This window comes from Apodemus sylvaticus, chromosome 3 (assembly GCF_947179515.1).
Source record: "Apodemus sylvaticus chromosome 3, mApoSyl1.1, whole genome shotgun sequence".
In the NCBI taxonomy this organism is placed as follows: domain Eukaryota; kingdom Metazoa; phylum Chordata; class Mammalia; order Rodentia; family Muridae; genus Apodemus; species Apodemus sylvaticus.
The window spans coordinates 133,380,130-133,400,249 of NC_067474.1; the positions used below are offsets into that span (position 1 = coordinate 133,380,130).

The window sequence follows — 20,120 nt, forward strand, 5'->3', positions numbered from 1 at the left end:
ACCAAGGCTCAGTTCAACCAGTAAGTAAGTCACAGATTCATGTCTGACACCATGTATCCTGGGGAGATCAATTTTTCTTAAACATAATTCCTTTCCACCCCAAATCTTGGTGGGACACCTAAGTATGTTCCAGACCAGAATTTCTTACACTGGTCACAGTGTCTCTTTTTTCCTTTCAAGTGACATGAGGCCCCTCTGTACTGGGCAGCAGGGTGTGTTTCTAAACACACCACTGCCTCCTCCAGGCTGCCAGGGTGTTCTGCTTAAGCTGTTGTGTCCACCTGGAGTTCCTGTTTTACACCTTACTGTCAAGTATCATACATTTTCTTCAATCCCTCAAGAATAGCACTAAACACCAAGGAGCCTCCTGGGTTCTTTTCCAAGCTGTTGTCTTCCATCTGTTTCCAGGGCCGGGATAGTCTGAGACTTTCTCTGGGGCCCTGATGTATGGAGAAATAACTTGTTCCTTTGTCTAACACCAGGTGCATGCTGGCCAAGGCCAGTAATGTCTGGGGCCAGAGTCTCGGGAAACTGCGTTTTTCTGGGTCCTGAGAACTTGATCTTTCCCCCTTGTGGGGGCTATGGTTTATCAGTCCCAAGGCCACTGAGTGCTTGGTCTGTAATGCACTTGAGGGGACACCTTGTGCTCTCCTTGTGCAACTTTGCTTGATTAGCTTCCTGCTGACTTCCTCCCATTATATGACAGCTTTCTGTTGACTCTGTCCCCTTCCCCCCCCCCAATAAGCTGTATATAAGATGTATTTTTGTTTTGTTTTGTTTTTCAAGACAGGGTTTCTCTGTGTAGACTTGGCTGTCCTGGAACTCACTCTGTAGACCAGGATGGCCTCAAACTCAGAAATCCGCCTGCCTCTGCCTTCCAGAGTGCTGGGATTACAGGCGTGTGCCACCACCGCCCGGCTAAGATGTATTTCTTAATAAACTTGCTTACATAAGCCATCAGTGTTAGACTTCTTGATCCCAAACTTTCCCGTCCTCTTTCTCACCTCCTGGTCCTCCCCTCTCTCCTCAGGTCCCTGTCACTGAAGAACAACCTGCTGGTCCAGGTCATTTCTGGGTCATTTATTCCATAAATGTGCATGCTGGGAAGTTTGATTAGTATTATGGTTATAATAATGGAAGGGCTATGGGGCACCAGGTTCTGGGAGGGAGTACACGTGGCCACATTTTCCCACAGGACTCAAATCCAGATTGTGCTATACTTTGAAATCCCAATTCAGTTTACAGGCTCCTAAATCTTTGAGACCGGGCTCTCTGACTCTGTTCCTGCCCAGTCCTTCCTGGTGAACTGCTCTGTCAGAGCTATGCAGAACAACGCCCCCAAGAACCTGTTTGCTTTCCCCTGCCTGCTCCCCTTACCCGGATTTCCCTGCTTTCCCGGTAAAAGTCCTTCTCTTCCACTTTCTCAAACAGCAGCACCCTTCCTGGCCCTGCCGAGCAGGCAAATCCCTTTGAATAGGCTGCGATGGCAAACACCTGGGGCAAGGACTGTTGTTGGGTGTACGTGGTCGTCGGGATCTGTTCAATGGAGGAGACCGGGGAGCTGGGTGGTGGAAACTCTATCAGGCTGGAAAAGGAAAGAAAACATGTTGTTTTAGGAGACAGTCCTAAGGAGAAGAAATAAGTTCTGGAAGAGAGAGAGAGAGAGACAGAGACAGAGACAGAGAGACAGAGACAGAGAGAGAGATAGAATCAGAGACAGAGACAGAGAGACAGAGACAGACAGAGAGACAGAGACAGAGGTACACTGGCACACAAAATTAATTCCAGGACATGGGAAGTTGAGGCAGGTGGATCACTGTGAGTCCAAGGCCAGCCTTGTCTAGTTAGTGAGTTCCAGCACAGTAGGCGAGTCACATAATGAGATCCTGTGCTCTTCCAGGTGGGCTGGGGATGTCTTTGGTTGAGAGCAATGCTACCCACTGATCTCCTTTCCTGTGGCCAGGGCCGCTTGGGACTTACTGGGAGCACAGTGGAAAGCTCACTGAACCCAGGGTCACCAGTGATTCTCATTTTGCTTAGAAATAAGTTGTTCAGAAGATAAAGTTTTTACTAGGATCACACAATCCTAGCTGAGCTGGTATTTGAACCTGGGCTTCTCTTTTTATTCATTCACTTAATACAATAAATATTTATACCTGTTCATACGTTTTGGTTTAGAGTTATAATGGCTCTTTGAAACGACAGTAAGTGAGGTCAGCAGGAAGCTTCAAGTCTTGAGCTCATGTCTAGGGACTGTTGAGGGAAATTAAGCATGCTACAAAGAACCGGCCACAGGTATCACAGGCTTTCTGAGGATAGGAACTGTCTTAGGTGACCAGAGACTGAGCGCTCTTAGCCAGGCCCTTCAGGGCAAACAGGAATTGGTATGTGTCTGGATGATGGGGCAGGGGACAGACAGAGGGAACTGCACCTGGCTGAACCCACTAGCAAGAAAATGCATTGGTCATGAAAGGTGCCCAGAGGTGGGAGTTGATGTTCTTTTTCAGGAGAGGAAATAGGCAGGGTTGCTTGTCCTGAGCTAAGGGGCCTTGGTGCTGTGAGTCCTGGACCTACCGAAATACTGTGCACGTAGAAGGTGTAGACATGTGTCTTCAGCAAATGCTATTATAAAATTCCAAGGTATGGTGGTATATAAAGGGATAATCTGAGCTATCTAGTGTACGCAGTAACTAGGAATGGGGGAAACAATTCTATCGAGAATTCCTTAGGAAACCCTTACACAAGCCACAAAATAAGGAGGGTGGGAAGGGGAGAGGATTGTGGGTAAACAGAAGTCATGGCGAAGAAAGAATCCACAGGGTACCCAGTGGCAGGAAGCTTGGGTTCTGTGCTCAGAGTAGGGAAATGGAATTTTAGTTCTATCACAGAGTGCTGAGATCTTGGGCAAGTGACTTAACTCCTTTGGGCCTTGGTCCCCTGGTCTGTAAAGTTGGCATGATACTGATACGCTCTGTGAAGGATAGGACTCATGGGTATGTCAGCAGGATCTGACACGTCATCCCACAGCACATTCTGCTGTGTGAGCTATGACCATGCCTGTGACACTGTGGATGAAACTGAGCACTCCTCCTGGAATCCCCCCACAACTCCCTTACCACACAGCCTTCTGTCAGGTCTACCCAGTCCATTTTCTTGCCCCTCTTTGTTCATTGTTGCCTCCTATTGAACTGCCCCTGTCAGAGGGCCTGTGTTCCTAGTACATCATGGCAAGGGCCTTGAACACTAAGTCATTTATTTCTTGAAATTGGTAAATTGCCATAGAAAGCATGCTTTTGAAAAAAGAAAATCTGCCATTTTGAAGACCTGTCATACTGAACTGTGTGTAAAAATAGATCAGGCATAAACATAAAAAGACTTGTATGTGGGCTATGGTTGGAACTGTCAAGGTTTGTGCTTGGATGCAGATAAAGGAGAAGGAAGACATGAGCACAGTTGGTTTTCAAGGTGCAATGGTAGTGAGTGGCTTAAAAGAAAGATCTCTTTGCTTTTACAGCTTGCAGGTATTTTAAGTGCACTATATGGGTGCTCTCAGAGGCCAGAAGAGGGCGCCACATCTCCTGGAATGGTTGCGAGGCATTCCAAACCTGGGAACCAAACCTGAATCCTCAGCATGAGCAGTAAGTGCTCTTACCTGCTGCATAGCCTCTGTGAGAAGCTTCAGGAGAAGCTCATCAATGCACTTTGGCAGTGCAACGCAGGTGTGCACTAGCCCAGCAGAGGGCGCTGTTACCTCTCTGACTCGTGGATGACATCCAGGCTCCTGGAGCTAGTAGGCTCCTTGACTATTATGCTTGTCTCCCAGCGCTGATCTCCAGATTCAAAGAGAAAGAGTCTGCCGGTGTCCGTGCCAACAATGATCCTGTCTTCGGACACCCAGGCGTGGGCTAGGCAGTTTGGAGATTCTCCCCTCTGGAAATTGGTTTGCTTTAGGGTCCCGTCAGCAAAGCGGAGAAGTTTAAATACTCCACTTCCAGTGATACACACTTGAGTATTATCCTGAGGACTGATGCTAACCTGCAAAATGTGAGGAGATAAAACAAAAACCAAAACAAACAAAAGAGACAATATGATAAATCTTGATGCAACTATTCACTTGACTATTTAATACACATTTTACACAGCTTGCACATATCACAAAACCATGGAATTTTATACTATATTTGATAAAGATACATATCTATGTCTATAGGATGGACTGTCAGTCAACAAAACAAAAAATTTTTTTGTGTGTAGCCTAAGCTGGCTTTAAATGGTTGCCCCTCCTGCCCCAACTTCCCACGTGCTGTGATTACAGGCACGCACCAACATGTCTCCTCACATGAGCAGAGCTATACGCTGTACCAGCCCGATGGAATGAAGTTCGGCTGGAAACAGAGACGTGGGGTTGAGCCGGGGCATGGGAAGGCCTGTTTATGGGAAGAAACCACACTTCAGGAGGGGATCTGTGGTCTCCCACCAGAGCCCTTATCCCAACACAAACACATTAACCTGCTGTCTGCCCTAGACAGAGATCAGCCTGAGGGCAAGTTGCTGCTGAATCTCTGTGTCCTCAGGGCTGGGTTCACAGTGGGCACCTGGGAAATGCTCACTGGATCTGCTGCAGAGATGTTCTCTGCTCTGAGAGGAGGGGGAACTACAGCCTGGATGAAGCAGGCTTCCACTTCAGCCTGCCTTTGTGATTTGTAGATCAACACTCATGTCTGCTTTGAGAATGGACCTGTGTGCTGCTGGTGATGTCTGGGCTCCCACATCAACTTTTGGGCAAAGAGCATTAAGATGAGTGCTTGAGGCTCCGATGAGCTGGTGTCTCTGAACATGGACCTGAAGGTTTGAACATGAGTCTAAGATGCTGGACAGGGGTTGGGGCTCCTTGCCTAAGCAGCCAACTAGTTTCCTAAAGGGTCTTTGTTTTGCTCTTCAACCACAATAGAAAATTCTGTTCTCCACACCGCTAACTCTAGTGGCCCTTTCTTACACATCTGCCTTTTGGGCTGGGCATGCTGGAATCCACCTCGAATTCCAGCATTTGGGAGGAGGAGGCAGGCAAGATTGTGAGCTCATGGCTACCCTGAGCTACGTGGTCATAACCTGTTACAAAACCCAAAATAATGCCCCTCCCAAACAAAATAAAAGTCCAAACCTACCATTTGGTAAGCCATTCCTGAAATCCTCTTACTGCTCAGGAGTCTACTGCAAAGGGGCCAGAACCAAGGAGAGTTAAGTTTTAATCAGCACCACTGGGTCTAACCTGTGTCTGGAAAGTAGCTTTGGGCTGGGGGGAAAAAGGCAGATGACAAAGTTGGAGGCCAGCTGGGTCTGCCTCTTCATCACTTCTGTAGCCTTGGATGAGTTACTTAGCCTCTTAGGGGCTCAGGACTCCCATCTCTAAGATGGGACAATAACCACATATTCCTGTTATGATTATTGTGAAGCTCAATTGGGCACAAGACAAGTGCTAAGAAGAAGTCAGCACCTACTGCTTTACCATGGACAAGGCACTCATGGTAGGAGGTACCTGGTAGATGGGGTTGTTCTGAATATCAGCTTTAATAACGGCCATGACTTTCTGCTTTTCCCACAGCCAATAGACGAGGTTTGACTCTGGAGGCGACGTCTGTGTCAGCAGGTATTTAGAGTCTGGAGAAAAAGCCATGCTGGTAAACTTTTGAACTTGGAAATCAAAGTTATTCAGGACTTTGCGCTTCCGGCAAGGGATGGATGACAGTTCATAAATAGTGATGATGGGTTTCTCTTGCACAGTCTCGGAGATAGCGAGATAGCGCCGATTGGGACTGATGGACAAGGCCAGCATGCCCTGACTCTTGTCTGAGCCTGCAAAAGGAGGTCAGAGTGGGGACTAAGGACAGACAATGCTTCCAGCAAGGTCCAAACAGGCTTAGCAAGGGCACCACTGACAGAGGAGAAAGGTGCACAAATATACCAAGATCTGTCCTTGACCACCCCTTCCCTTAGTTTGACTGTATGTGCATAATTGTAAAACTGGGGGTGGGCAGCTCACTAGGTTGAGCTGGGATGCTGAGGAAACGTTGCTGCATCAGGACCAGAGAGGATGGAGGAAGTTGCATGTGGCAGGTAGAGCTTTCGAGGCGCACGGATGTAACAGAGGATGCAGTATGGGGAGAGAGTCCCAAGGAGACAGGTTGCTGGAGCATTGTGTGGGAGTCAGGCGTGACCAGGGATGGGCCAACAAAGGGTAGAAAAGGGTCGAATCGTATGGGCTTTAGTCTCCTAAGAATCCGGCGCTCGGTACTCTACTGTCGAGGCTGGATGCGAACTACTCAGCTCCTCAGTCTGGCAGTTAGATGGATGCAGAAGTCTTTGTGACGGAGCGCTGTGCTTCCTTCATTACTGGAGACACACGCACGCTGTCCTGCCTTTCCCAGAGCGTAGAGACAACAGCTGGGCATGCAGCCAGCATCTTGCTGCCTGGCAGTCACAAGCACGAAATGCAAGCCATGGTGAAGCCACAAGAGGACCACAGCAGGCCAGCATGTGGGCCTGGGCGCTCGGCTGTCATGAAGGGTCTCTCCCATCATTACACATGATAAAACTAGGGATGGCGACTTTTCCACAGGACCCGAGTCGGTTCCCAGCACCCACATTGTGTGGCTCACCAGCACCTCTTAATTCAAGCTCCGGGGGATTCAACGTCTCTGGCCTCCACAGGCACCCATAAACACGTGCACAGGAGGCATGTACACACACATCTAAGTAATTATAAATAAGAATAAAATAAACAATAAAAATAGGGCTGGCAAGATGGCTCGGTAGGCAAGAGTGCTTGTTGCCAAGGCTGATGATCTAAATTTTATCCCCAGGACTCACATGGGTAGAAGGAACTGACAAATTCCTGTGAGCTGACCTCTGACCTTCACATGCATGCCATGCCATGCAGGTGTACAAGCACGAACACACACACACACATACACACACACACACACACACACACACACATTTTTAAAAAAGAAAAGAAACAAGACTCTAAATGGCTTCCCTACACTGACTCCTCATGCTACATCTACAATATATTAAAGTTACAAACTTATATACAGATTTACTTCTACAATACATTAAAGTTACAAACTTATATACAATATAAAGTTACAAACTTATAAACAGATTTACTGGGCTTCTGGGCTATTTATGCTTAACCCTCATTGCTTTTGAAATTATGTCTTTAACACAGGTTTGAGTATCCAGCAAGGAAACCATGAGGGAAGAGGAAATAATAAAATTGGGATTTGAATGAACACTGTGAACTCCACAGTGTGAAAATCTGGGGTAAAGGGATGCAGAAGATGAGTAAGATTCTGAAGCCAGGGGCCGAGGCTGGGGCAGAAGCAAGGATGGGAGTGATGATGAGAAGTCACAGCTGGGATTGATTACGAGGGATCATGGTGGTGCCTGGAGGTAGCAAGGGAAAAGCGCTTGCTCCGCTCTGCCAGGCTGTGCAGGACGAAATGTTTGTCCCACTCCTTGATACAATGCTCCATTGATACAATGATAAAATACATCGATACACTGATACAAGCCCTGTACTGAAAGGTATGCTTTGTTTGGGCTACAGCCCAGAGCATGGGAAGGGCAAGGGCCATGGCTTCCTTGTCCATTCTTTCACTTGTTCACTTGCCAGGAACCCGCCACCTAGCAGGCACTCAGTATAGCCATGCCCGAGTAAGAACAGGCACGTTGAGAACTGTGTCCTTAAGTGAGTTGTGTGACTAACATGGTAGGGACTGAAGCAAGATGTCTGTAGCATTCCTAGGCAACACAGTCCTCTGGGACCATGGTTGTAATCTCAGTCACTAAGGATATTTCTATGCAGCCTGTGACTGGGATTTTTTTTTTAAACTGATTTTAGTTTGTCAGACACTTTCACACTGCTTTCAGTCCAGTTAATTCAGTTATCCTTGAAATAGCTTTGTCTCTCCACAGAAGCATGCACCCTGCCCCCCAACACGAATCTTCTTGGTCCCTCTTCTGCTAGTTCTACCTCAGCTCCTTAGCCATAATGGAGGAGGGTCCCAGAGATAACAGAAGCTTCGCCAGCTCAAGAGCTTTCCACTTTATCCTTCTGACTGGATTCCTTTCTCTGAGCCTAGGAACCCAAACTGCCCCATTTACATTCCATCTAGATGCTTCCACATCTCTAGCAGACATATCTCCTCCCTTAGCCTTTTCTGCCTCGGTCAACAGCAGCTACGTCGTTTAGGATGCTCAAGTACAACAACTGTGCTCTTGGGTCTGTTTATGAGAAAACTGGTCACGTCTACCTCCAAAACAGACCCAGACTGATCTCACCTTTCCCAAGGACTGTCCCCATGCTGCCTTACAAGCTTCATTTTAATGACATCAGTCCCTTATTAACAGGGCTCCTTGTTACCCTTGTTCTTCCTTAAGTCCATCCCCTCTGCACCCTGTGGAGTAGCCAGGGTGAACTCAGGAAGGTCAGCTGTTCTGCTGCTCTGAGGCGCAGCATCCCACGGCATTTTGCCACAGGCCTGTGGACTGCTGTGTCTGCATTGCCTCGACCTGCTCTTGCTCCCTGCTTCCCCATCCCCCACCCCAACTGTGCCTGGCTTCTTTGAGATTCCTCAATCACACTCATCGTCCTCCTGGGATGTCACCCTTTTTACCCATCCCCCTCCTATGTGAGCATGGCTGGCTCCTTGACTACCAGGACTCATCAACAAAAGTCAGTGAACTAACTCCAGCACCCTGCCCTTGATCTCACAGCTCACAGTCCTTCAAAGTTCTTCATGTTTCAGGTCCCATTTCCTTCTTAGTAGCACCCCAATTACACTTGCTGCTCTCCCTGAGTGTAACAGAGGCACCATAAAAACAGGTGTGTGTGTGTGTGTGTGTTAAGAAGTGCCTAAAACGCTGGGCAGTGGTGGTGCACACCTTTAATCCCAGCACTTGGGAGGCAGAGGCAGGTGGATTTCTGAGTTCAAGACCAGCCTGGACTACAGAGTGAGTTCCAGGACAGCCAGGGCTACACAGTGAAACCTTGTCTTGAAACAAACAAACAAACAAACAAACAAACAAACAAAAATAAAAACAAAACTGCCTAAAACATTTTTGTTAAATGAACAAATGTCTGAGCCTCATTATTACTTGGTGACCACAGCAAGCTGGGCATCAGCTCTGTTTCATAGATAAGGACATAAGAGCTTATGAAATGGAAAGCCAAGCCAGTTCAGGACATTTATACTTTTCTTTCTTTCTTTCTTTCTTTCTTTCTTTCTTTCTTTCTTTCTTTCTTTCTTTCTTTCTTTCTTTCTTTCTTTCTTTCTTTCTTTCTTTCTGTTTTTCAAGACAGGGTTTCTCTGTGTAGCCCTGGCTGTCCTGAAACTCACTCTTTAGTTCAGGTTGGGCTTAAACTCACAGAGATCCTGCCTGCCTCTGCCTCCTGAGTGCTGGAGGAGGCAGCCACCACTGCCTGGCAGACCTATTATTTACCTTTTCATTTCACCAGTAATGGTCTGAGCTCTGCCCATCATGGAGCCTGCTCCAGCCCGTATGGTCCTTTCCTGGCTGTAGTTCTTACCAGGAAATAAAATTCAGGACACACAGAGTTCTGACTTGCTTTTCCTAGATTATATCCAGCTGGTCCTGAGCTTACTGGCTGCACCAGCTCCAGTTTTGTCCTGTCTCTGCTCTTTGCCTGGGCTTGAGGGATGCTCAAAGGGTGGCTGCTTCCTGGATCTGGGTGTGGTCCTGAACTCGTGCCTGGGACTGTTCTCACATGTAGGTGAGGTTCTTGGTGATACAAGACCAAGCTCCAAGGACAAGGAATATGGTCAGGACTGCATGCATGAACATATGAACAGAATCACGGAAATTCAAACCTCTGGATACAGGGCTGGGGAGATGGTTCGGTGTTTAAGAGCATTTGTTGCTTTTCTAGAGGACTTGGATTCAATTTCTAGCACCCACATGGCAGCTCAACCATTTGTAACTCCAGTTCATAGAATCTTACACCCTCTTCTGGCCTCCACAGGCACTGCACAAGTAGTACACAGACATAAATGCAGGCAAAACACCCATACACAGAAGAAAAAAAATCATCAATCAATCAATCAATCAACCAATCAATCAGTTAATTTCTGGATACACTAAGCAGTAGGCTAGCTATAGCTGAAAATACAGTCAGTGAAAAAAATAGCTGGAAGCTAGAATGTAATAGAGAGAGACTAGGAGGTGGAAAATCCAGATAAGAGTTACACACACACACACACACACACACACACACACACACACAGAGGAAGGGGACAGCACACATATATGTGCAGGTACACAGAAGACATTACAAATATCCAGGGGAAAGATTGTGTACCCCCAGAAATATAATCCCAGTTGCTAATTCTGTAATTACTATAACAAAACAGAGGGCAAAAAGATAGTGGAATAAAACCTGTATCTAGAACATTTTATACCCAGTCAAACTATCTTTTTAAAATGAAGATGAAATAAGACATTCTCAAACAGATTTGGAGAATTGAGTGCTATGTCTCACCACTAAATGTAAAAGGAAAACATATCCCAACTGAACTATAATAATTGTAACAAACAGCAGTAGCAGAGTCTAATAAATATGAGAGAAAATATGTGCAAATATTGTCTTCATAAAATGGTAGTTGGTTTAGTGTTAGTAAGTCATATATAAAGATCCATATTAAATATATAAAATATATGCTAGGAAATGAATTATCTGATTACTGAGGGAAAATGAATAAAAAACTGGGAAAAATAATTTATTTAACTTGATAGGACATTGGCATTTGTTCATATCGAACACTGTTCTTTATAAAGGAATGTTAATAGAATTCTCTTTATGATTAGAAACAGGACGACTGTGAGCATTTTCGTTGCTTCTATTCAACTCTTGAGATGCTTCTTAGTATAGTGACACAAGACAAAGAAACAGAGTTATTAGAATTAGCAATAGTTCAGCAAATATGCTGGACATAAAAGCTAATCAATTAAAGTCAACTGCTTCCCTCCCCCTTTCTCTCTCTCTTTCTCTCTCCCCACTCTGTAAGTGTGTGTACATGTGTGTTTGACATGGTGTTCCAGTGGGCGTGAGAGGACAGACATCTTGGAGTGTGGGTCTTCTACCTTGTTTGAGGCAGGGTCTCTTTGCAGTTCACTGCTGTGCATGCCAGGTTAGATGGCTCACAGGCTTCTGTGGAGTCTCCATCTTTCCATAGAAGCAATGAAATTACAGACGTGTGTTATCACTCCTGGCTTCATGTGGGTTCAAATTTAGGTCCTCACACATGCCTGGAAAGTGCTTTACCTACTTAGGGATGTCCCTAGTTAATACAGTTTATTCTTGCAGAATATTTACGTGGTGTTTGATGACTTTTACTTCATTAAAACTAAGAATTATTGTTCATTCATATATACCACAAGGAAGAAAAAAAGCACTGGCTTCAGAAAGGAAATATTTCTTTCTTACTTTTGTTTTGTTTTTGTTTTTTTGTGACAGGGTTTCTCTGTGTAGCCCTGGCTGTCTTGGAACTCACTCTGCAGAACAGGTTGGCCTTGAACTCAGAGATCTATCTGCCCCTGCCTCTCCAGTGCTGGGATTAAAGGCACCACTGCTTAGCTAATTATTTCTAACATATATACTTAATAAATGATTAGCATACAGAATATGTAAAATATATCTATAACTAAATAAGAGAGTTACCCCTTAGAACAAAACCTTACAAAAATAACTGAAAAGTTGGTAAAACTATTAACATAAAACTAGGGACATTCCAGGGGCTGGAGAGATGGCTCAGAGGTTAAGCACACTGGTTCTTCTTCCAGAGGTTCTGAGTTCAATTCTCAGCAACCACATGGTGGCTCACAACCATCTATAATGAGAAATGGTGCCCTCTTCTGGCCTACAGGCGTACATTCAGGCAGAACACTGTATACATAATAACTCTTTAAAATAAATAAATCTTAAAAAAGACTAGGGATATTCCATAAATATGTGAAAAGATACCCATCTTAATTAGTAATGAAGACATGTATCTAAAACAACAAGATTCCTTTTTTGGATTACTAGAATTACACACACACACACACACACACACACACACACACAATAAGGAGTTGGACAATACCAAGGATTAATGAGGGTGGGGTAAACAGAGACCCTTATGCATTGTTGGTGGGAATTTATTAACCAATATAGTCACATTTCTCAGTAATCTTAGTTTTGGCTGTGTGTCCTGGAAAATCTTTGCAGACATGTGAATGGAGGAGTGGTTATGGTGTCATGTTTCTAATAGCAAATAACTGTTATTTCCCACATGCCCCTCAAATCTAGAATGGCTATGTATTATGGGTGCCTGTATTCCCATGTTGGAATGCCATATTGCAATGAAATGGACTCAGTTATATGTGTGCAACAGAACAGACTACTATTCCATTTGTAACAAGTAGAAAAATTGTGAAGGCAAAAGTGTACTTTGTATAAGGTTACACAGATGTGTGGTTAAGCAGTGTAAGACCCAAGATGGGCTTGTGTGTGTGTGTGTGTGTGTGTATGTGTGTGTGTCTGTGTGTGTCTGTGTGGTGTGCTGAGAGGAAAGCATGAAGAAGCCCTGGAACTGGCTGATCCTGGGTGTCTGGGTGTACAGGTCTTCATGTAATAGTAACTTATTAACGATGACATATATGTAGTGTAATCTTTTATATATGCATATGAAGCAATAAAAACAGTCAATGCAAAAAAAAAAAACCAAAAAAACAGTGGGGGAAATGTCATGAGTATCATTGTTTGGACTAATGTAAGCAAAAACCAGGAGGCAGGTTCTGAGAAAGGTTATTTGTCACTTAAGATAAAATGTCCAGTGTCTCCACCATTCAAGGGTTCAATGAAGATCATGTACTCTCAAAATTGTTATACTCAAAAGAGGGTTATGATGAGGACAAACCCAACTGCAGAATACAAGAAAAACACTGTTTAACTCTTCTCTAAAGTCACTGTGAAAAAGTACTTTTAAAACAAGTGTTATTTTACGTGTCATTTTGGCTACTTGTGTCAAGTTACTCATGATTAAACAGTGTAAACTGACATTTATTTTTGTCTACATTTATAAAACTATATGGATAACCCAGTTATCAAAAAAAATCTTCCCAGTCGTTGAGAATGTGAGGTTCTGTGTAGTACATGCCTTTTTTTTTTTTTTTTTGGATTTTTGGTTTTTTGAGACAGGGTTTCTCTGTGTAGCCCTGGCTGTCCTGGAACTCACTCTGTAGACCAGGCTGGCCTCGAACTCAGAAATCCGCCTGCCTCTGCCTCCCAGAGTGCTGGGATTACAGGCGTGCGCCACCACCGCCCGGCCAGTACATGCCTTTAATGTATGTGTCAGGATGGGAAGGGTGGGGTTTTCTTTCTTTTTTTTTTTTTTTTTTTACCTGCAATGAATTTTTGCCATTTCTGATCTAGATTGTACTTCACACAGTAATTTCCTGAAGGAAATATAATGATCTGCTCATCGAAGAAGAAGATATTGTTGGTCACGTGAGACCGAAGACCAAAAACATGAAGCGACTGAGCTACCACGGTGGACATGGTACCTGTCAAAGAGTATTGCAAAAGATGAAGAGGCAAGCAGGCGGGAGTGAAGACACACAGAGAATCTCCCAGCCCCGCCCCGCCCCGCCCCTGGCCCCGCCCCGCCCTGGACTCGGCTTTGGGCCCGCCCCTCCCTGACCTCGCCTCACCCCCCCCCGTCGCCCCGCCCCTAGACCCCTCTTCCTCTTCACCCCTCCCCCGTGGCTCTTTCCGAGCTTTGCCTTCCTCTCCTGCACTCCCAACGCCCTCAGGCCCTTAGGAGAACCCCAGAGAGACTATTCACCTTTTGCTTCACAGCTCTGGGTTACTAGATTACGCAGGGATCCGTAGGTGCTCTTCCTAAAGATACGAAGCAATCCGGGCAGGTCCAAACGCCAGAGCAGTTCCTATAGCAACGAGAAAACCGGAAGTGCAGCTATACACCCGGAAGCGGAAGTCCATGTTGAAAAGCCAGATTCTAGTGGAGAATTTGCTGGCAGTGGTGCTGTTTGCGGGCACGTGTAGTGGCAGCCGGACCTCGCCGGGCGGGAGGCTGCTGAGATGGACACCCCTCCGCTCTCAGACTCAGACTTGGAGTCGGATGAGTGCCTGGCCACAGATCAAGAGGTAGGCGGCAGCGGAGCTGGCGGGGCAGGGAGTGGAACGGGGACTTTATTTAGCTCTTCGGTACTGAGGCGCCCCGGTATGTAGTTGCAGGATGCGTTTTCCCGCGGACTCCTGAAACCAGGCCTCAATGTCGTGCTAGAGAAGCCGAAGAAGGCAGTGAATGATGTGGTGAGCTCACGCGAGGGTCGGGTTCCTTGGAACGGGTTGTGCACAGGCTCTGTGCCTCTTGGGAGACCGATTCTTGTGGGAAAGATGTACCCTGCGCTGCGGTCGTCATCCTGTGCGGATATTTGAACATAGGACTTTGGGTTTGAGAGAGACAAACTCGCGGTTCTCATGAGCTCCGTGTCTGACTTACCTAGAATGGCCTGAAGCAGTGCTTGGCTGAATTTAAACGGGATCTGGAGTGGGTTGAAAGGCTCGATGTGACCCTGGGTCCAGTGCCAGAAGTCAATGAAACTCAGTCAACACCCCAGAACAAGGACCAGAAGAAAGGTGTTAATCCAGAAGACGACTTCAAGAGGGAAATGAGTTTGTATGTTTGTTATGAGACCTGCGGTAGAGTTACAAGAAGGGGGATCATAGTGTGCCTGCAACCTCAGAGGCCCTAGGCAGTTACCACGAGCCTGAGGGTAGCAGCTAGGGGGGTCCTCTGGTCGAAAGAATAGGTTCTTGGTCACCATTTAACCAGCACCCTACTGGAGGGATGTTTCAAAATAATTCATTTGAAGTTTGTGTGGGTGCCTCCGGTCGTTAGAACAGACTTTGCCTAGGGAATGTTTGAATGGTCTTCCTGTAACGATTGGGAAACAGTTCATAGTTGTTGCAGTATTTAATGAGCTCATTGTTTTGTTTTATTTGTTTTTTGGATTTGGTTTTTTCGAGACAGGGTTTCTCTGTATAGCCCTGGCTGTTCTGGAACTCACTCTGTAGACCAGGCTGGCCTTGAACTCAGAAATCCTCCTGCCTCTGCCTCCTAGAGTGCTGGGATTACAGGCGTGCGCCACCACCGCCCGGCGAGCTCATTGTTTTAAACTGACTTACTCTTGGAAGTATTTTCCCCTTATAAATAAACATAAAGTGAAATTGCAGGTATATGTGAAATCAGTGGAGTTTTAGTTAGCGTGTTTGTTTTGTCTTGTCTTGCTAGTGCTGGTGTGATGTGACAGCTCTGAGGTTGGTTAACTTCTGAGAGGCTAATGAATGCCCTTCCCCTCCGCTCATTTCACTCTGCCCTGTGATTGCAGCTACCGCCAGGCCCAGGCCGCAGTGCTTGCAGTATTACCCAGGCTCCATCAGCTCCAAGTCCCTACAAAGAGGCCTACCGATTATTTTGCAGAAATGGCTAAGTCAGATCAGCAGATGCAAAAGGTAAGTTTTTCCTCTGGAAAGCCAAGGTTTCCCCTGAACTCCACTTGTTCAGCTGACTCATTCCTGTAGTCTTAAATAAAAAAAAGATTGTACTGTTTGTAACCAGTATTTCTACAGTCTCCGCCTCAGAGGCATGCCAGTCACCTAGATAAATTAGGGAGAGGTGATCTGGTAGAAGCGTGGCCCCTACAGTAAGAAGGCTTGTGTATTTCTGCCCTCTCAGGGCCAGTGGAATGTACAGACACCGTAGTCTTATAGTTCTGGGCCCAACAGTGCCAAGGAGAATACTATTGCTGCTAGACAGGTTTTTCTTCTCTGGACCTTTAGCTTTTTATAACTCACATAACAGTGTGATTTAGAGTTGGGGGATTTGATCTTCATTTAACTTTGGGAGAAAAAAAAAAACTTGACATCACATCCAGGATGTATTTAAATTGTTCCTTTGGTCTCAGTCTTTATCTTAGAGAATTACAGGTGGTACCCCAAGGGGCTAACCCTGAGACAATCACAGGCCCATCTACAAGTGACAGTCACACTGATAACTGCTTAATTCTTTTAGTACTGTGTGTGTGATGGAGGAGGTGAGGTACGAGTGAGTGTACACGAACTTTATTACAGATGTGGGCCATTAGAATGCTGAAGTTTGGCCTTCATCTGTGGTGAAACAGGTCCTGTATGATAAGCAGGCAGCTTTGTGATGGAACAAGCATGCTTGGAGAAGCAGGGACACTTTTAAGCTCTGGCTGCCCACTGACACTTGGTGTCAGGCTCAGCTTTGGGACTGCATTGTCTTAATGAGGAAATCTAGGAAAGTACGTGAGTTCGCAGCTTTCAGAGCTAGTAAAACACTGGAGCCCTGTTCTAGTGTGCTCCAAAAAGTGCCTGACAGCACCCTGTGTTTTAGATTCGACAGAAGCTGCAGACTAAACAGGCTGCCATGGAGAAATCTGAAAAGGCCAAGCAACTTCGAGCGCTTAGGAAATACGGAAAGAAGGTGAGAAGGAGGACCTGCGTGGGACAGGGTACGGCCGGGCATGCCAGGGAGACCGTTTTGGGGTATTGGTTCTGGCCCTGTGCGTGTTTGATCCTGGTAAAGTGTGTCTGCTGGTATCCCTGAGCACAGGTTCACTTGGCACCATGGGACACCTGGGTGTATCCAACATAGTGGTACCAGTGGCTGGTAGTCTCTGGAGTCAGGGTTTGGGATGCAGGACTAACTTTGTGTCTGTCTCACAGGTGCAAACTGAGGTCCTTCAGAAGAGGCAGCGGGAGAAAGCACATATGATGAATGCCATCAAGAAATACCAGAAAGGTCAGTGTGTCCGTCTGCTCAGAGTGTGGGGAGCCTGGGTTTCAGTGTGTCCGTCTGCTCAGAGTGTGGGGAGCCTGGGTATCAGTGTGTCCGTCTGCTAAGAGTGTGGGGAGCCTGGGTTTCAGTGTGTCCGTCTGCTCAGAGTGTGGGGAGCCTGGGTTTCAGTACCTTAGAACCTAGGGAAGTCTCTAGTGCTTCGCAGTTCTTTGGGTTTTAATCTACTGGGCTTATGTTTGGAAAATGGTGTGGGGAACAAGATGTGCTTCTTAAGATGCAATTGGGGGACAGCAGCCATGTCTTGAATGTTCCTAGACATACAGTGGTGCTATTGGGAATGTTCTTCCCCACACAGGCTTCTCTGATAAGCTGGATTTCCTTGAGGGCGATCAGAAGCCTGTGGCACACGGTGCAAAGTCAGGAGCTAAAGGCCAGCCGACGAGTAAAGGGTAAGTAAGGGTTTCGGTTTGCTTTTGTCTTAAACGATACAGTCATAAGACAACAGTCAGTGTGGTGAGGGTACCCCGGGAAGGCCTCTAGTGTGGGGTACTGCTTGCTGCTCAAGGCTCAGAGACTTTGATACTGTGGGGTGGGTCCCTGCCTACAGAAATGTTTGAAGGTGGAAATTGGTACCTGGATCATTTGAGGTGAGTGTCAAATGACTGTTTTACTCCATGACCCTCAGAGAGATGGTGGGGAGTCAGCCAGAGAAGTCAGATCTAGGTTCAGCCACCCATAGGAGGGAGGCTTTGAGCACCTCCCTTGCAATGCTTCCTTCACGGTGAGCATGGTGCCTCAGTGCCATGGAGATTGGAAGGGAGCTGGCGGCTCACTGCTCCTCTTCGCAGTATCGCTCTCTGCATAGGTGGGCACAGACCTGACGGTGGTGATTCCCAGATCGATCAGGACATTAGTGTGGAAGCACACTTAAAGTCCTGGCACAGTCTGCGATGGCGTCTTGGTGAACCGTCCCTCCCGGGCCTGTTGTGAAGGACATGGACATCTATCTGGGCAGGAAAGTGGGAGAGAAGTGTTGAGAGAAGGAAGACCTTGCATGAGCAGAGGCACGGAGATGTGAGGCTAGGACTTAGGGAACCTTCATCTTGATGGCATTAGGGGGACAACAGTGCTTCAACTCAGTTATGGCTGGGTCATGTTCCCATTTTGAGACGGAAATAAAAGTTGTGTGTATAAATTAAAGGTAGTTAGGGAAGGGAGGTTTAGTCTCCACTTCCACAGAAGCCCCAGGGAGCGAGGGCGATGCGTCACAAGTGCCATGCACTGGAAAACCGGGTGAGGGCGATTAAGATGTTAGACAAGCAGGGAGAGGTCTGTGGCACCAATCATAGGAGGCACCAGTCGCAGGTTGGCATTTCTAAGGAACTGGGACCAGTCCAAAAGGGGAGGCAGCATGGCTTGGCTAGATGGAATTTGAGAAGTTTTTAAAGCTTGTTACATTTGAATGCTAACTGGTTTTGTCCATGAGAGGAATAGAAACACTTAGAGCTGAGCTAGCCGATGGCGTTACAGTGGATGCCAGTGGAAGCAGGGAGCTGGGGGTGTTTCTAGATCCTTCCTGCCTTTTCTTTGGTAGTTTTCCTTCTCTGGAGTTATTTTATGAACAGATGAGTTTGCCTGGGTGGTTTGTAGAGTAAAAATATAACCGAAGCAGAGCCCCAAGGACTGTAGAGATGAAGCTGTACCTGTCACCCGGCCGTAAGACTCACGGGGTTTACTGTGTGTATCTGTGGGGCCACCTTTTCCAGGCCTAATGCCAAACGAAGATACAAAAATCAGAAGTTTGGTTTTGGTGGAAAGAAGAAAGGCTCCAAGTGGAACACTCGAGAGAGCTACGACGACGTCTCCGGCTTCCGAGCCAAGGTGGCTCACGGCAGGGGCCCCCGGAGGCCTGGGAAGAAAGGGGCGAATGTAAGTGAGGGTCCGGGTGGGGCCCAGCCTCCCTTCTGCTCCCTTTCTGCTCCTCCGACTCCTCACCCTGGCACAGAAGGCCAAGTGCTGTGTGTGACAACATACGGTTTTTGTTTTGTTTGTGCAGAAGAGACCTGGGAAACGAACAAGGCAGAAACTGAAGAGCAAAGCCCGCTGAATAGCATCGTCGTTTATAAAGAACCAAGGAGAAGGGGGTGGGCACTCAGAGTGTTTGTCCTGCTTTTTGTAGAAAATTATTTTAATAAATTAAGCTTATGGAAGAAAAATACTCTTGGGTCAAAACTAGATACTTTTTAAAAGATGGAGAAGTTTGCACATTAAAGAATATTGCTGGGCTGGAGAGATCGCTCAGCAGTTAAGAGCACTGACTGCTCTTCCAGAGGTCCTGAGTTCAAATCCCAGCAACCACATTGTGGCTCACAACCATCTGCAATGTGGTCTGATGCCCTCTTCTGGTGTGTCTGAAGAGAGTAATGGTGAATACATAAAATAAAAAACAAAGCTTTAAAAAAAAAAAGGAAGAATATTGCTGCTCTTGGGCTGTGGTAGTGCACGCCTTTAATCCCAACACTTGGGAGGCAGAGGCAGGCATCTCTGTTGAGTTCAAGGCCAGTCTGGTCTACAGAGGGAGTTTTAGGACATCCAGGGCTACACAGAGAAACCATTTCTTAAAAAAACCAAACCCAAAATCAAAACCACAAGAATGTTGCCGTTTACCGGTAGTGCCTTTCTGTCGGCAGCTGCAGGTTGAGCCTGCACCTCACTTTGTCCTCATCTTCCAAACTGTCTCTGTACATGAGCCCCCTGGAAGGACTGGCTGTGGCAGTCCTGCGAGAGCCCAGGTCTGGCACAAACTGTTACTTGGTCTTTGTTTTAGGCCATCTAGATTAGTAAAACAGGGCTTCTTGGTGTAGGCCTGTAGTCCTGGAACTCACTTTGTAGACCAGGTGTCCTTAAACTCGACAGACATTGCCCGCCTCTGCCTCTGCGTCCTAAGTGTTGGGATTAAAGGTGTGTGCCACTGTACACGACAGATTCAGGCTTTTATCTGCCTAGGAATCCCTCCCTGCCATTTTATCATCTCGAACTCCTGTTTTCCTACAGTCAGTGTCCTGCTGTTCCCTGGATGAGAATGGGAAGTGTTGAGAATGGTTCGTCTGCCCCCTTCATCCTGTTTGAACTCTTTTCTTCCTTGGACATCTAGCTCCAAATTCTATTTTGTTTTGAGATGTTCTCAAACTGTAGCCCAGGCTGGCCTCA

The 20,120-nt window shown here is 46.5% G+C and overlaps 2 protein-coding genes across 2 annotated transcripts in view; one reads left to right on the forward strand and one right to left on the reverse strand.

Annotated features, from left to right (window-relative positions):
• The window catches only part of Cfap57 (cilia and flagella associated protein 57), a 68,509-nt gene extending 54,888 nt beyond the window's left edge, over positions 1 to 13,621 (reverse strand). The window contains exons 1-4 of the mRNA XM_052177180.1: positions 13,465 to 13,621; positions 5,537 to 5,853; positions 3,752 to 4,035; positions 1,378 to 1,585 (exon numbers count right to left, since the gene is read on the reverse strand). Coding sequence (XP_052033140.1) covers positions 1,378 to 1,585; positions 3,752 to 4,035; positions 5,537 to 5,853; positions 13,465 to 13,621 — 966 coding nt within the window. The remainder of the gene's footprint in view (positions 1 to 1,377; positions 1,586 to 3,751; positions 4,036 to 5,536; positions 5,854 to 13,464) is intronic.
• Positions 13,622 to 14,035: 414 nt separating this feature from the next.
• On the forward strand, positions 14,036 to 19,128 carry Ebna1bp2 (EBNA1 binding protein 2). The gene is made up of 9 exons (XM_052177181.1): positions 14,036 to 14,230; positions 14,315 to 14,398; positions 14,593 to 14,765; positions 15,478 to 15,601; positions 16,506 to 16,595; positions 16,838 to 16,913; positions 17,266 to 17,359; positions 18,677 to 18,839; positions 18,967 to 19,128. The coding sequence occupies exons 1-9, from the start codon at positions 14,165 to 14,167 to the stop codon at positions 19,015 to 19,017; spliced, it is 921 nt and encodes a 306-aa protein (XP_052033141.1). The 5' UTR covers positions 14,036 to 14,164; the 3' UTR covers positions 19,018 to 19,128.
• The last annotated feature ends 992 nt before the right edge of the window (positions 19,129 to 20,120 follow it).